The following is a 15,286-nucleotide window of genomic DNA, read 5'->3' as shown; positions in this document are numbered from 1 at the left end:
AAAAGACGTTCCTAAAACCAACGTCCCTGTTGACAGTTCAAGCGATTCTGAGTCCGAAGAACTCTCGAGGTCCAAATCAAAGAAGAAGACAGCAGGGCCTAAATCAAAGAAAGATGTGATATCAGACCCCAAACTAGAGAAAATTAGAACCCCAGGACCTAAATCAAAACAAGATAAAGTGAAAAGCAAGGTACATGTTGATAGTTCTAGTGATTCTGAGCCTGAAATAGAAGAACTCTCGAGGTCCAAATCAAAGAAGAAGACAGCAGGGCCTAAATCAAAGAAAGATGTGATATCAGACCCCAAACTAGAGAAAAATAGAACCCCAGGACCTAAATCAAAACAAGATAAAGCGAAAAGCAAGGTACATGTTGATAGTTCTAGTGATTCTGAGCCTGAAATTTAGAATAATAATAATAATGCTTATTTATACTGCTCGCATAGGACTGTAAAGTCCCTTTACTCCAGCAGTAGGCTACTACTATTATTTGGAAATGAAGGAAACAGAAGCACAGCTGATATCACAGAAAACATCGACAGAAGACAACACGACACCTGTTGTAGAAAAGGTGGCTCCTGAGAAACCCCAAGTCCCTGAAGTTGCGTGGAAATGAAGGAAACAGAAGCACAGCTGATATCACAGAAAACATCGACAGAAGACAACACGACACCTGTTGTAGAAAAGGTGGCTCCCGAGAAACCCCAAGTCCCTGAAGTTGCACCTAAACAACCAAGTGAAAACTCAAACGCTGTACAAGGTCTACTCACCCTGTTGAAACTGCTGCAGAATGAAGCCATTCAGAAAGTAGTAAAGACTGTCCTGCCAACTGAGACGAAAACTGTTCTGCCACCCACCAAGAAGGAAAAAGAAGACATGAAAAAGAAAGAAGAAGACATGAAAAAGAAAGAAGAATACAGGAAAAAGAAAGAAGAAGACAGGAAACAGAGAGAAGAAGAGAAGAGACGCGAAAGGGAGGAGAGAAAAAGACGAGAGATGGAGGAGTAGAAATTATATTGAGGATAAAATTCCATACCTCGGCTGGGATTGAACCCACGCCCTCCTGTTTACCAGGCGAGCACCTTGACCACTATACCACCTAGCAGTAGGTTACTGTATACTATTGTTGTCAAATTCTGAAATAATGAAGCTAAAATTCCTTACCTCGGCTGGGACCAGTACTTACCTGGTTATCAGGCGGGCGCCTTTACCGCTACACTTAGTAGCCGATATCAAAAGGAGCGGGAACACGCTGGGCTGGAGGAGTATAAAAAGAAGAAAGCTGAGAGAGAGAAGAAACGGCTTGAAATGAAGAAAAAAGAGGAAAGTATTGTGAAGTTCATTCCAAAACCAGTTCAGAAAACACAAACACCAGCACCTGAACCACCACCACAACTCCATGCTATGTCAGATGATGATGGTGATTGGAGGAGTATAAAAAGAAGAAAGCTGAGAGAGAGAAGAAACGGCTTGAAATGAAGAAAAAAGAGGAAAGTATTGTGAAGTTCATTCCGAAACCAGTTCAGAAAACACAAACACCAGCACCTGAACCACCACCACAACCCCATGCTATGTCAGATGATGATGGTGACGATGACAGAGGTGGGAACTCTCCCATACAAGCATCGCCACCCACAGTCTCCGGTGCAAACTCCCCTCATCCTCAAGGATTGAAAGCTGTACGTCCTCCATTCAAAGATATATCAATAGGAGAAGCAGACTCTACACAATCCGAGATGATATCAAGTCATGATGTAAGTGAGTTTGAACAACATCATCCTGGTCCTAATGATAACAGAACAGAAGAACCCAAGTTAAATCTACTACCGGGTCAATCGATACCTAAGGTGGAATCGTCAACTTCGCCTATCAAGAAATCAGAAATGAGAACTCAGGCTGAATTCAAAACGTATGGTGAATGGAAGAGATGGAAAGAACAGCAATTGCTCAAAGAAGCTCTTGGCTTTGATTTTGAAGACAACCAGTCTTGTGATACGACTGAACATCAACCAAGTTACTCGGAACATACACCTCAAGGAAACCCTCCTACGAATGAGGCTCAGAGTCAAGAGACAACCAGTCTTGTGATACGACTGAACATCAACCAAGTTACTCGGAACATACACCTCAAGGAAACCCTCCTACGAATGAGGCTCAGAGTCAAATTTATAATCCCGACTCCTCTCAACATTCTCAACGTTACAATGATAATAAACCTACTAGCACCTCACGAGATAATAGAGGAAATCAACCTGATCTTCGATACCAAGGAGAAGAGAGGAAAGGTCGATTTGACAATCCTAAACATGAAGAGAGAAGAAGTCGTTTCGATCCTAGAAGACCGGAGGAAGCAAGAAAAGAAGAAAACAAAGAGAAACCAAAACAAGAAGATAGATACAGAACCGATAGAGATAGGTTCAGACAAGAGAGAGATGAGAAAGCGAAAGATAACAGGTATAACAGAGAAAGAGATGGAGACAATAGTAGAGACCGATATAATAGAGATGACAAAGAGAGATACAATCGTGATAGAGATCGAAATGAACAAGATAAGAACAGAGAAAATTCTCAGAGAGATAGATACAGAACCGATAGAGATAGGTTCAGACAAGAGAGAGATGAGAAAGCAAAAGAGAGGTATAACAGAGAAAGAGATGGAGACAACACTAGAGACCGATATAACAGAGATGACAAAGAGAGATACAATCGAGATAGAGATCGAAATGAACGAGATAAGAACAGAGACAATTCTGAGAGAAATAAACAAACTGCTCAGAGACATCCAGACAAAGAGAAAAAAATCAAAATGAAATTCACCAACAAGTCCTACTCGACAGAACAAGACGCTTTGATTAAGAAAATCCTTTCAAATGATATTCAAGACATTCTGGACAAAGAAAAACAGAAGAAGATAGAAAAGAAAAAGGATAAAAGCATGCGATGGAACGAATATAAGAAAGAGAGGTTAGACAAGAAAATGATACTGGATAAGGTCGAAGAGAAACTGAACAAAATGAAAAGTGGAAAAGAAAATAGTAATAATCCCAATGCTAACCTTACACCCGAAACGAGCAAAGCGTCTGATGATGTATTACCTAGTGCTGAACTAACAACTGAACAGAAAGAAACAATTTTGAAATTATTCTCTGAAAGCTACGAAGTAGAATTGTTGCCTGTCATTCAGATTGAACGCTTGACAGAGGATGGGGTAACAAATTGGCAAGTGTTGTATAAAAAAATTCAACCTCCAGAAATGACTATTTCATTAGGAGACATGGAAAAACCAGAAACATTACACAACACACTCGAAACTTACAAAGTTACCGAACCTGGGGATTCAAATGCTCCCGAAATTAACATAGATGTTTCAGTTGTTCATGAAGAAAATGTAGAAAAAGAGCCCGCAAAGGATAATGTTGGAACGGATAAAGTCGCCATACCTGAAGTACAGGACGAAATAGTCGAGAAAATAACCGAGCCTATCAAATGCTCCCGAAATTAACATAGATGTTTCAGTTGTTCATGAAGAAAATGTAGAAAAAGAGCCCGCAAAGGATAATGTTGGAACGGGTAAAGTCGCCATACCTGAGGTACAGGACGAAATAGTCGAGAAAATATCCGAGCCTGCTTGTGATATTAAAGGAGACGACAAAACCGTATCTAAAGATGAGACTCCAACTAAAAATACAGATGCTAACAATGAAAATTCTGCACATGATACTGAGGAGCTCAAAGAACCCGACGTTGAAAGTCACCCCAATGAACCGTATCTAAAGATGAGACTCCAACTAAAAATACAGATGCTAACAATGAAAATTCTGCACATGATACTGAGGAGCTCAAAGAACCCGAAGTTGAAAGTCACCCTCATGAACTTAATCCTGTCCAAGATGGAGTAATACCTGTCGAAGCAATGGACATTGATATACCAGACGAGATAATAGAATTCGCAAAGAGGGCGGGAGTAGAAAATGTACCAACTGAAACCAAAGAATCAGAACATTTAACAAGTGATACGAAAGAATTGGAAAATGTACCAATAGAGACAAAAGAAACAGAACAGATACTAGTCGAGACATCAGAAGAAAAGATACTATTCGCAAAGAGGGCGGGAGTAGAAAATGTACCAACTGAAACCAAAGAATCAGAACATTTAACAAGTGATACGAAAGAATTGGAAAATATACCAACAGAGACAAAAGAAACAGAACAGATACTAGTCGAGACATCAGAAGAAAAGATACCAACGTCAGAAGCGGAAAATATATCAACTGAAACAACAGAAGTGCAAGAAAGTACAACAGACGTTACTGAGGAAGCTTCGCAGCCTGACAAAATATCAAATGAAACAAAACACGTACAAAAAGAACTTCCTATGGACAACAAAGAAAAAGCAGTAGAAGAGGCAATGGAAGTTGATAACGCTTCAGATAATGATCTCAGACAAACAAAAAATCCAAAAACTTTTGCGAAGGCATCCAACCCTAAGAAGCAATAACAACAGAAGTGCAAGAAAGTACAACAGACGTTACTGAGGAAGCTTCGCAGCCTGACAAAATATCAAATGAAACAAAACACGTACAAGAAGAACTTGCTATGGACAACAAAGAAAAAGCAATAGAAGAGGCAATGGAAGTTGATAACGCTTCAGATAATGATTTCAGACAAGAAACAAAAAATCCAAAAAATTTTGGGAAGGCATCCAACCCTAAGAAGCAACCAAAGAAGTCAAAACGGGATAAACAAGCGAAAGAAACACTGGACACTGAAAATACGTCGGATGACGAAAGAAAAGAAAACCCTAAGAAAAGATCGAAAAAATCACGAAAGGATGTGGAGTCTGAAGCTGAAAATGTCTCGGAAGCTGGTGTTGAAGACAGTTCAAACAAACTGCAAGCTACTAGCAAAGTTGCCTCTAATAAGACTGTTCGAACAAAACCAATCGATGTATCCAAATATTTCAAAACAACTGATCCCAAACTATTAGGGAATGTATTTGTGCTTGTGGCATCCCCTGAAACATTGGAAGTTGGTGGCCCAAGTGATCTTCCAAAGAACAAAACATCCACGATCCCTGTTTCTGTGGACAAGGAAGAGAAAGTGTCTCCTTCGGCCAAGAAAAAATTAGGTCCCAGATCTAAGATAAAAGAATTAGAAGAACCGCGACTTGTCGAAAAATCACAGTTGTCTGAAAGTGAACCATTTGAGAAGGAAGACTTGATACAAGTCCCAAGGCACAAGTCAAAGAAAGATTTGAAATACCCTAAAAATTAGGTCCCAGATCTAAGATAAAAGAATTAGAAGAACCGCGACTTGTCGAAAAATCACAGTTGTCTGAAAGTGAACCATTTGAAAAAGAAGACTTGATACAAGTCCCAAGGCACAAGTCAAAGAAAGATTTGAAATACCCCAAGTCAGAGAAAAAGTCAACCCCAGGACCTAAATCGAAGCAAGATAAAGCGAAAAACAGAGATAGTTCTAGGGACTCTGAACCTGAAGTAAAATCAGGACCTAAATCAAAGAAATATACGACTTCAGGTCATAAACAAGAGAAAAATACAAGTGCTCCATCTGTTCCTCCTACATGTACTTCAGTCCCATCTGTCGAACCACTCAGTATGGAGACGGAAATATGTGGTACTACAATCTCGTTTGTTCCTCCTACATGTGATACTTCGGTCCCACCTGTTCCTCTTACAAGTGGTACTATAGTTCCGTCTGTTCCTCCTACAAGTACCACTTGTTTAGTGCCATCTGTTGTTATGGATGGTATGGATACAGCTCAGGTTCTCGATAAATTGAAACATGAGGAAGCCAAGTTCAACGTGGATTCAGACAAAATAGATTCCCTCATCAAGAAATCAGAAGAGATGCTTGAAAGCAAGAAGAACGAGTCACCTTCTGCAGCCATTGAGAGTGAAACAGAGACGAATAAACAGGTTGATAATCAAGCAGAGACGAAAAAACAGTTGGAAAGTGAAGTAGAGACGAAGAAACAGTTAGAAAGTGAAGCAGAGACGCATCTGTTGTTATGGATGGTATGGATACAGCTCAGGTTCTCGATAAATTGAAACATGAGGAAGCCAAGTTCAACGTGGATTCAGACAAGATAGATTCCCTCATCAAGAAATCAGAAGAGATACTTGAAAGCAAGAAGATCGAGTCACCTTCTGCAGCCATTGAGAGTGAAACAGAGACGAATAAACAGGTTGATAATCAAGCAGAGACGAAAAAACAGTTGGAAAGTGAAATAGAGACGAAGAAACAGTTAGAAAGTGAAGCAGAGACAAAGAAACAGGTTGACAGTCAAGGAGAGACGAAAAAACAGGTCGATAGTCAAGCAGAGTCGAAGAAACAAGTTGACGCAGAGACGAAAAAACAGGTTGACAGTCAAGCAGAGACGAAAAAACAGCTTGACAGTCAAGCAGAGACGAAGAAACAGTTTGACAGTCAAGCAGAGACGAAGAAACAGTTTGACAGTCAAGCAGAGACGAAAAAACAGTTTGATAGTCAAGCAGAGACGAAGAAACAGTTAGATAGTCAAGCAGAGATGAAGAAACAGTTTGACAGTCAAGCAGAAGCAAAGAAACACTTGGCTCAAAGGTACGATGATTTCATGAAGGAGCTGGACTACAAAGAAACATCGGGTACTACAGTGGGTCTTTTTTTTTTTATGTGATATTTTATTTCGTAAACAAAAGCATGTTTATCAAAATACATAAAAGTAATACCTGTATTGGTTTTACAATTCTTTTTATTATTTTGAAAAGAAAGGCCATTTTTTATTTTCTCAGCTTTACTTTTTTGGGGATGGGCGTCTTTTGAGACTCCTATTTTATGTAGCATCTGATAATACCCAAGCCGTAATTTCTGAGCACAAACTAAATTTTAAGGTGTCAATTTTGAATATTTTCCCCGTCTTGCACTATTTTGTATCTTCGTGTTATCTGCTTCCTTTATTTTCCTTGCATGTGTACTATTTGTTAACAGTTCGTTTATATTGCCTTTCTATGTGTACGGAGATATATTGATTAAAATATTTATGTACCAATTCTACTACTTAAAGATCCATCATGGTATTCGTTACCGGGTTCAATTCAACGAAAATAATTCGTAGCGATTTTTTGATCAGATTGAAAATCTGATAACTTTTTGGTGTGAGTGAAAATTCGTAAACTTTTTGGTTGTGATTCATTAAAGATCGAACAACTAATGAAATTCAAACTGTTGTAAAAAGTGAGATGAAAAAATCTCATCAGAGGTGGTGTTCACAACATCAAACTCAAAAAACCGTCTGCGGATTTATTTTGATTTAAACTCATGGCAGTGCGCTACGCCAAGTTCAATAAATGTCAGTGTTCATAGTGGGTGTCAATTCAAATTCTTGACGTTCGCGGTTCCCGGCACTCTTAATCGACAAAGTAAAAAGTACATTGATAGTTCGAGTGTCAGTTGTTGTCATTGGTGTACACCACCAAACATGTTCTATCGGCTAGACAATAGCAAAAGATAAATTGTGTCATACGCATGCGTGATGCACGCGTGCGCATGCGCAGACACTAAAACGACATTTTATCGAGCTTTCACGGTAAATTGTGTAGCGTTTTCCCCCCTATCTGAATGTGTTTTTTCCGTACACATTCAAGAAAATCCAATGTACTTTAAACCGTACCGTATATTGCTGTCAAACAAGAAATTCCCATGTATTTTTTTTCACTTCGTTGATTTCTCTCAAGTTCCTAATGTATTTCTCCGTATACATTGCTTGCAGGTTGATCCCTACGGCAGAACGAACTGTTAACCTATTGACCATATGTTCCTCCTGACCGTATATTCCATGTACTAACCACCCCGCGGTCAATCCTTGAACTAAAGTCCCAGGATAGACCTCTCATAATTCAAGACATATTGACCAAACCGAGGGTAAGCTGTGTGAAGAAATAGAACGGTGAGGGAAGATGATTCAACCTTGAGCGTATTTTTATTTTCCTCTCGGAAACGATTTCCCCTGTTCAAGATGGCGGATGTACTATGGTTTAGTACAGACGCTACTACGCCAAAGGTTCAATTCAACGAAAATAATTCGTAGCGATTTTTTGATCAGATTGAAAATCTGATAACTTTTTGGTGTGAGTGAAAATTCGTAAACGTTTTGGTTGTGATTTATTAAAGATCAAACAACTAATGAAATTTAAACTGTTGTAAAAAGTGAGATGAAAAAATCCCATCAGAGGTGGTGTTCACAACATCAAACTCAAAAAACCGTCTGCGGATTTATTTTGATTTAAACTCACGGCAGTGCGCCACGCCAAGTTCAATAAATGTCAGTGTTCATAGTGGGTGTCAATTCAAATTGTTGACGTTCGCGGTTCCCGGCACGATTAATCGACAAAGTAAAAAGTACATTGATAAATAAAGTATGGATAGTTAACATTGGTGCACACCACCAAATGTGTTCTAGCCAATTGCAAGAGAGATAAATTTGTGTCTTACGCATGCGCGAGTATTCGTGCGCATGCGTAGACACCAAAATGCGTTTTTATTTCCATTCAGTGAGTCAATGTGAAAGAAGCTCCTCTTCTTTCAGGGTCATTAATCAAAAAAAGGGGTCTCTCTTGTGACAATGAAACTTTCGTGATTTCGTCGAACTTTCACGATAAATTCATAGCGTTTTTTCCGTTCTGAATGTGTTTTTCCGTACACATTTCAAGAAAATCCAATATACTTTTTACCGTACCGTACATTGCTGTCAAACAAGAAATTCCCATGTATTTTTTTCACTTCGTTGATTTCTCTCAAGTTCCTAATGTATTTCTCCGTATACATTGCTTGCAGGTTGATCCCTACGGCAGAACGAACTGTTAACCTATTGACCATATGTTCCTCCTGACCGTATATTCCATGTACTAACCACCCCGCGGTCAATCCTTGAACTAAAGTCCCAGGATAGACCTCTCATAATTCAAGACATATTGACCAAACCGAGGGTAAGCTGTGTGAAGAAATAGAACGGTGAGGGAAGATGATTCAACCTTGAGCGTATTTTTATTTTCCTCTCGGAAACGATTTCCCCTGTTCAAGATGGCGGATGTACTATGGTTTAGTACAGACGCTACTACGCCAAAAGAGGGGAAATGAGCTTCAGATAGGAAATCGTCTGATTTCGAAAGAAAAAACAAATTTTTTTTTTTTTTTTTTTTGGAATCAAACGATTTCTCCTCTTCTGAAGGCCAAATCTTGATCTTTTGGGGTTGAGAAGACGCCATCTTGGATTTCCAATGGTTTCGTGTACAAGCGCTACCACGCCATCTACTGTTAAACTGAGTAAACTGAATTCTGTATTTTCTTGTTAAAGAGGGGAAAAAGTCTCAGATTCCGAAAGAAAAATCAATTTTTGTCGGATTGTCGGTGAGACGCTTCCCATTTTATTGGATAACCATAACGAGACCGAGTTTTGGTTTCTGCTCATGCGCAGAAGGGGTTTTCGGTTTCGTTGTGGGGGGAAATTATTGAGCCGTGTGAAATCGTACTGTTACCTACATCTTTTTTATGGACAAAACACTGGCTCTCAAGCTGCACTGAAGCATCATCTGATTGGTCAAAATTTTGTTTCAGTCTGAATGGAGAGCTAGAATTTTTGTTCATAAAATGGGATGCAACAGACTTCGGGTGATAGAAAGTGATTTGCGACACATTTGGTAGTAGAAAGTGATGTGTGACATAATGCATTAATTAGATATTATCTTTTTATTTTTTACTACGAGACTGTTTCCTTTTAGTTTAATTTCACGCATATTTATTTTTCAAGATAATTATGCAATTCTTTAATTGCATTGTTTAAATCAAAGGCTTTTGCTCTTCTGAACGGAAGGTAACCATGGAAGGTAATAAATTCTGACCCTTTTTTTTTTTTTGAATCTGAAACGATTTCTCCTCTTCTGAAGGCCAAATCTTGAACTTTTTTGGGGTTGAGAAGACGCCATCTTGGATTTCAAATGGTTTCGTGTACAAGCGCTACCACGCCATCTACTGTTAAACTGAGTAAACTGAATTTTGTATTTTCTTGTAAAAGAGGGGAAAAAGTCTCAGATTCCGAAAGAAAAATCAATTTTTGTCGGATTGTCGGTGAGACTTCGCGCTTTCCATTTTATTGGATAACCATAACGAGACCGAGTTTTGGTTTCTGCTCATGCGCAGAAGGGGTTTTCGGTTTCGTTGTGGGGGGAAATTATTGAGCCGCGTGAAATCGTACTGTTACCTACAGCTTTTTTATGGACAAAACACTGGCTCTCAAGCTGCACTGAAGCATCATCTGATTGGTCAAAATTTTGTTTCAGTCTGGGTGGAGAGGTAGAATTTTTGTTCATAAAATGGGATACAACAAACAGACTTCGGGTAATAGAGCGACACATTGGGTAATAGAAAGTGATTTGTGACATAATGCATTAATTAGAAATTATCTTTTTAACTTTTACTACGAGACTGTTTCCTTTTAGTTTAATTTCACGCATATTTATTTTTCAACATAATTATGCAATTCTTTATTGCATTGTTTAGATCAAAGGCTTTTCTTATCTTCTGAACGGAAGGTAATAAATTCTGACCCTCGGCCATTGTTGAAGCTTTAATTAAAGCCATAACTTCATGTTCAAACCTACAAGACTAGGTTAGATACTTGATTATTCTGACCCTCGGCCATTGTTGAATCTTTAATTAAAGCCATAACTTCATGTTCAAACCTACAAGACTAGGTTAGATACTTGATTATTTTGAACATTGTAATTAGTAAGGTCCTCATACATTTGTAATTCAAGGATCCCCATTACAATCCTGAAATTTTCCTATGTTAGAGTTGTAATTTGTTTGTTTATGAACTTGGCTTTACCGTGTATATTTATTTGTGTATAGTTTTTATTGGCAACCAAAATTTATATTTAAATTAAATTCCTTTGGTTTTTATCCATGATGATGTAAACTGAAAACCAAATTGTTTTTAATTAATTACTTAATGTAAGGCAGCTCAAAAAAAAAAAAAATAATAATAAAATAACGGGTATGCTTTCCGTTCTACACACTATCAGCGCGTCCTGCGGAAAATTTAAGTAACTAATCGAACAACTCGAAAATGTAAACAACTAATTCTTTTTTACTACAGATGGCGTTTTAGTCGTTTTTCAACGAAGCAACCCGCGTTATTCCGTTTCCTACGAGGAACAAAGATTTATGGACTTTTCTTTGTACGAATTGACGCGTTGCGCCAGTCTAGTTCGGGTTCGATTCCCGTCCGCGGCGAACTTTATCCTAAATAGATTAGGTTCTCGGAACGGCTGGCTTTCTCCTATCCTATCCTCGGGACAATAAGGCTTCAGTAGTTACAGTTCCCTCTATCAAAGTGACTTTTTGCTCAGGAAAGGATCCCACAAATGGAGCAGTTGCAATTGGGAAAATATTATTAATCAAAGGTCGATTCCTACGTAAAAAGTTGGGAAAAATCTAAATCTGAGGTCAAAACTCCGAAAAAATAACTGTAAAAGGTCGAAAGAAGATTGCATGGGTGGATAGGTAAGGTATCTTCTTTCCTGGTAAACATTTTTTACTCAAGTAGGTACCGTCCCTACCCACAAAAAAACTCCATCCTAAAAGTTACCGAACTGGTGTTTAGTTGTTTTTTTTTTAATAAAGTGACGAACTTTTAAATCGAGGTACCTAGTTTTTTGTGGCACCTTTCCTGTGAACTTTCTCCAAGAACCAAGATCCCAATATCAGAGGACTCTGACGCTTAAATTCGAAGGTGAGTAGACCACTCACGCTGCGACAGTCAGACACATCTAGGTCTTTCAGACCGTCCGAACATGTGTGGTGGGAACAGCTTCCGATTTCTAGGTCTTCAGTCGGTCTGACGACTGAATTTGGAAGCTTCTTCCGCCACACACGTTCCGATGGTCTTACAGACCTAATAGGTCGAATAAACCAAGGTCTGTCAGGCAGTCGTTGAGTGGCCGGCCTAACACATGGGTTAATGGAACAGTTGCAAAGGGGTAAAAATTATAAATAAAAGGTCGATTCCTACGTAAAAAGTTGTGAAAAATCCAAATCTGAGGTCAAAACTCCGAAAAAGTAACTTTAAATGGTCGAAAATTTAATTTTTAATTGCCGTTCTAATGAAAAAGTTCAAAGAGTTGTGACGTCAGATTTCACACCAAAATGCGCAATGGTCGATTCCTATGTAAAAAGTTGGGAAAAATCCAAATCTGAGGTCAAAACTCCGAAAAAATAACTGTAAACGATGGAAAATTCAACTTTTATTTTCCGTTCTAATGAGATGTGTGACGTCAGACTTGACGCAGTTGCTATTTTCGTCCGCTAGGTAGTTCCAGTATGCAAGCGCGCTAGCTTTTTCCGTTCTAATGAAAGAGTTCAAATATGTGTGACGTCAGACTTTACGCAGTTGTTTTTTTCGTCCGTTAGGTAGCGCCACTATGAAGCGCGTTAGCGGAGGAGCAGCAAGAACTACGCAGAAACGTATGCGCACAAACACATTATTGGGTTGCCTGCAAGGGAGCTTTGCTCGGAACATTTGATGCTTTAATGTTTATTTTGATATAATAAAGAAAATAATATAAATAAAATAATCATGTATTCTCCTGGATCTCGCAAGTATTTCTTGGGAGCCCGAGCCAAGTTGTAGGTACTCATTTTCACGATAGTGAAACAAAAATTGATTAAATTCATCTACTAACTATTGGGGAAAGAATTGAATGTCAATGGTGTCATGCAAAAAAATGGAAAGAAGAAAGCCCTGGTCTGTGTTGCAGCGGTGGTAAGGTTGAAGAAAGCCATGCCCCGGGATGAACTAGCGGGATTCCGGAGCGAAGCGACGGAATTCTGCTAGTCTTCTTATATTATACTGGTCTGTGTTGCAGCGGTGGTAAGGTTGAAGAAAGCCATGCCCCGGGATGAACTAGCGGGATTCCGGAGCGAAGCGACGGAATTCTTGTCCTAAATAAAACAAATTATTCAAATCAGTTTTTGAATTAATTAATTAAAAACAGGAAACAATGATTTTTTAAAATTATTTATTTGTTTTCTCAATTTAATTATTCCACCGTGTTCGTTATCTGTTACGTTCTTTTTTTTGTACAAATAAAACGATAGGTAAAAAAAGAACATAACAGATAACGAAGAAAAGAATATCTACTAATAATAATGAGAAAGTATTGTTTTATTTCTCTTTAGAGTGCGTCGAGTTCATTTTTCAGGGTCGACTTCAAGTGTAGCTACTTGGAATTGTAGTGCACTCGGCACAGTCTGTATGATAAGAGCTACACGTGTTTTGGCACTAAAATCTGACCATCGAAAATTTGACCCGATTACATTACTTTCCTTCCTATAGGATAAGGAAAGTAAAAAGTGTAGCTCTTATCATACAGACTGTGCCGAGTGCACTACAATTCCAAGTAGCTACACTTGAAGTCGACCCTGAAAAATGAACTCGACGCACTCTAAAGAGAAATAAAACAATACTTTCTCATTATTATTAGTAGATATAGCTTCGCTAAAGTTTTGTAATGGAAAGTAAAAAGCGGGTGTGAATATCACACGACTTTCTATTACATTTGCGGAATACCTATTAAAAAATGGGAAAACTTTTAGAAGTCCCGAGCCGCCTATGGCGACCGATTTTTGGTGGAAAATTTTCTATCTCAAAATACTCCCCATGTAGGTACTCGTAATAGTGTTTTTTTCTTGATTTCTCCTTAAAAATCGAAAAGAGCTCGCGGGCCGCACGAAAGGAGCTCGAGGGCCGCAGTTTGTGCACACCTGTCATAACGTGTAGAAGAGTGAGTGTGGAAACTCCCCCCGCCAGCCCACTCGGTAGCGAGAGCGTAAAACTAGAGCGGTCATTGATGGGACAGATTGTGCTCTTCTTAAGATGGGTTTAAATGGAAACTTACTGACCTTCCGCTCGTAATTTTAATATCATTTAAGAGCATCAGATTGTGCTCTTCTTAAGATGGGTTTAAATGGAAACTTACTGACCTTCCGCTCGTAATTTTAATATCATTATTTATTTTTATTAGTGTATTTAAGGTATGCGAAATTGCATACCTAAGAAAACTATACAGGGGTTACCTACTTATACGCAAGGCGCAGCCACGCAGTCCAATCGAATTTCAAATCTTCAGTGCCGCAAGCAAAAATTTTCAAAAACCATGTTCCTGAAATTTATCGTTTTTTCATTTTTGGCGCAATACTTCTACACATTTTGAACCTTTTTCCAGATGAACACTAAATAGCGCAAATTAAATAAGAGCGCCGCATGCGATTTTTTTTTTTTTTTAATTTGGGCTACAACCTTTCAGAATTTCAGATAGGTAGTCTGCTTGAACATCAAATTTTCAGCGCCGCAGCCGAAATTTTTCAAAAAGTAGGTAGATATGTGCCTCATGCTTGTCACGAGTTAATGTTTGACGTACCTAATTCTTAGATATTTTTCTATACATTTCTTCTCCTAATGGATGAGTTGCAAATGGGTAGATATGTGCCTCATGCTTGTCACGAGTTAATGTTTGACGTACCTAATTCTTAGATATTTTTCTATACATTTCTTCTCCTAATGGAGGAGTTGCAAATGGGTAAAAATTATAAATAAAATAAATGGTCAATTCCTACGTAAAAAGTTGTGAAAAATCCAAATCTGAGGTCAACTCCGAAAAAGTAACTTTAAAAGGTCGAAAATTTAATTTTTAATTGCTGTTCTAATGAAAAAGTTCAAAGAGTTGTGATGTCAGATTTCACGTCAAAATGCACAGAAAAGCTTGCGCACAAACAAACGAAGCTGAAGTCATGAATTCCTACGTAAAAAGTTGTGAAAAATCCAAATCTGAGGTCAAAACTCCAAAAAAGTAATTTTAAAAGGTCGAAAATTCAATTTTTAATTACCGTTCTAATTAAAAAGTTCAAAGAGTTGTGACGTCAGACTTCACGTCAAAATGCGCAGAAACGCTTGCGCACAAATATTAATGCGTTGCCTGCGAGGGAGCTTTGCTCGGGACATTTGATGTGACGTCATCGCCTACGGGAGAGTATGCCGTGACGTCAAAGTTTACGATTTACCGGTATTTTTTAAATCAATTTATCTCGGTATCTAGAAATCGTAAGAAAAGAAAAATTCCGTTGGTCCTCATTTTTCCTGCTCTATGACTTTGAAACATCACCCAAGTAAGCGCAACTGATCTATTATAGCCCTCGGTCTTTAAAATTAATCTTGTCAAACTTTGTCTGCAG

At 38.4% G+C, this 15,286-nt stretch overlaps 1 protein-coding gene and 1 long non-coding RNA gene across 2 annotated transcripts; both read left to right on the top strand.

Annotated features, from left to right (window-relative positions):
• The first annotated feature begins 495 nt into the window (after nt 1-495).
• Nucleotides 496-7,774, top strand: LOC103520313 (myb-like protein X). The gene is made up of 11 exons (XM_026831484.1): nt 496-1,000; nt 1,429-2,035; nt 2,131-2,452; nt 2,636-3,356; nt 3,502-3,762; nt 3,882-4,094; nt 4,245-4,269; nt 4,500-5,126; nt 5,273-5,752; nt 6,022-6,657; nt 7,770-7,774. Exons 1-11 carry the CDS (start codon nt 611-613, stop codon nt 7,772-7,774), a joined length of 4,287 nt encoding a protein of 1,428 aa, XP_026687285.1. The 5' UTR covers nt 496-610.
• Nucleotides 7,775-8,119: 345 nt separating this feature from the next.
• LOC113471972 lies at nt 8,120-10,980 on the top strand. The gene is made up of 3 exons (XR_003394468.1): nt 8,120-9,882; nt 10,588-10,664; nt 10,750-10,980. It is a non-coding gene; the product is annotated as an uncharacterized LOC113471972 (long non-coding RNA).
• Nucleotides 10,981-15,286: the final 4,306 nt, after the last annotated feature.

This window comes from Diaphorina citri, unplaced genomic scaffold (assembly GCF_000475195.1).
Source record: "Diaphorina citri unplaced genomic scaffold, Diaci psyllid genome assembly version 1.1 scaffold3451, whole genome shotgun sequence".
Classification (NCBI taxonomy): domain Eukaryota; kingdom Metazoa; phylum Arthropoda; class Insecta; order Hemiptera; family Psyllidae; genus Diaphorina; species Diaphorina citri.
Note: the sequence above shows the minus strand (reverse complement) of the source record. Positions and strands in the feature narration are given on the sequence as shown.

What these genes read in the sequence shown, in the direction of transcription:
- LOC103520313 (XM_026831484.1), top strand. Translation starts at nt 611, where the DNA reads ATGAAGGAAACAGAAGCACAGCTGATATCACAGAAAACATCGACAGAA. An exon ending in CATCAGAAGAAAAGATACTA is followed by an intron (nt 4,095 to 4,244) that starts TTCGCAAAGAGG and finishes GAAAAGATACCA; the next exon opens with ACGTCAGAAGCGGAAAATAT. An exon ending in AGAAGCGGAAAATATATCAA is followed by an intron (nt 4,270 to 4,499) that starts CTGAAACAACAG and finishes AAGCAATAACAA; the next exon opens with CAGAAGTGCAAGAAAGTACA.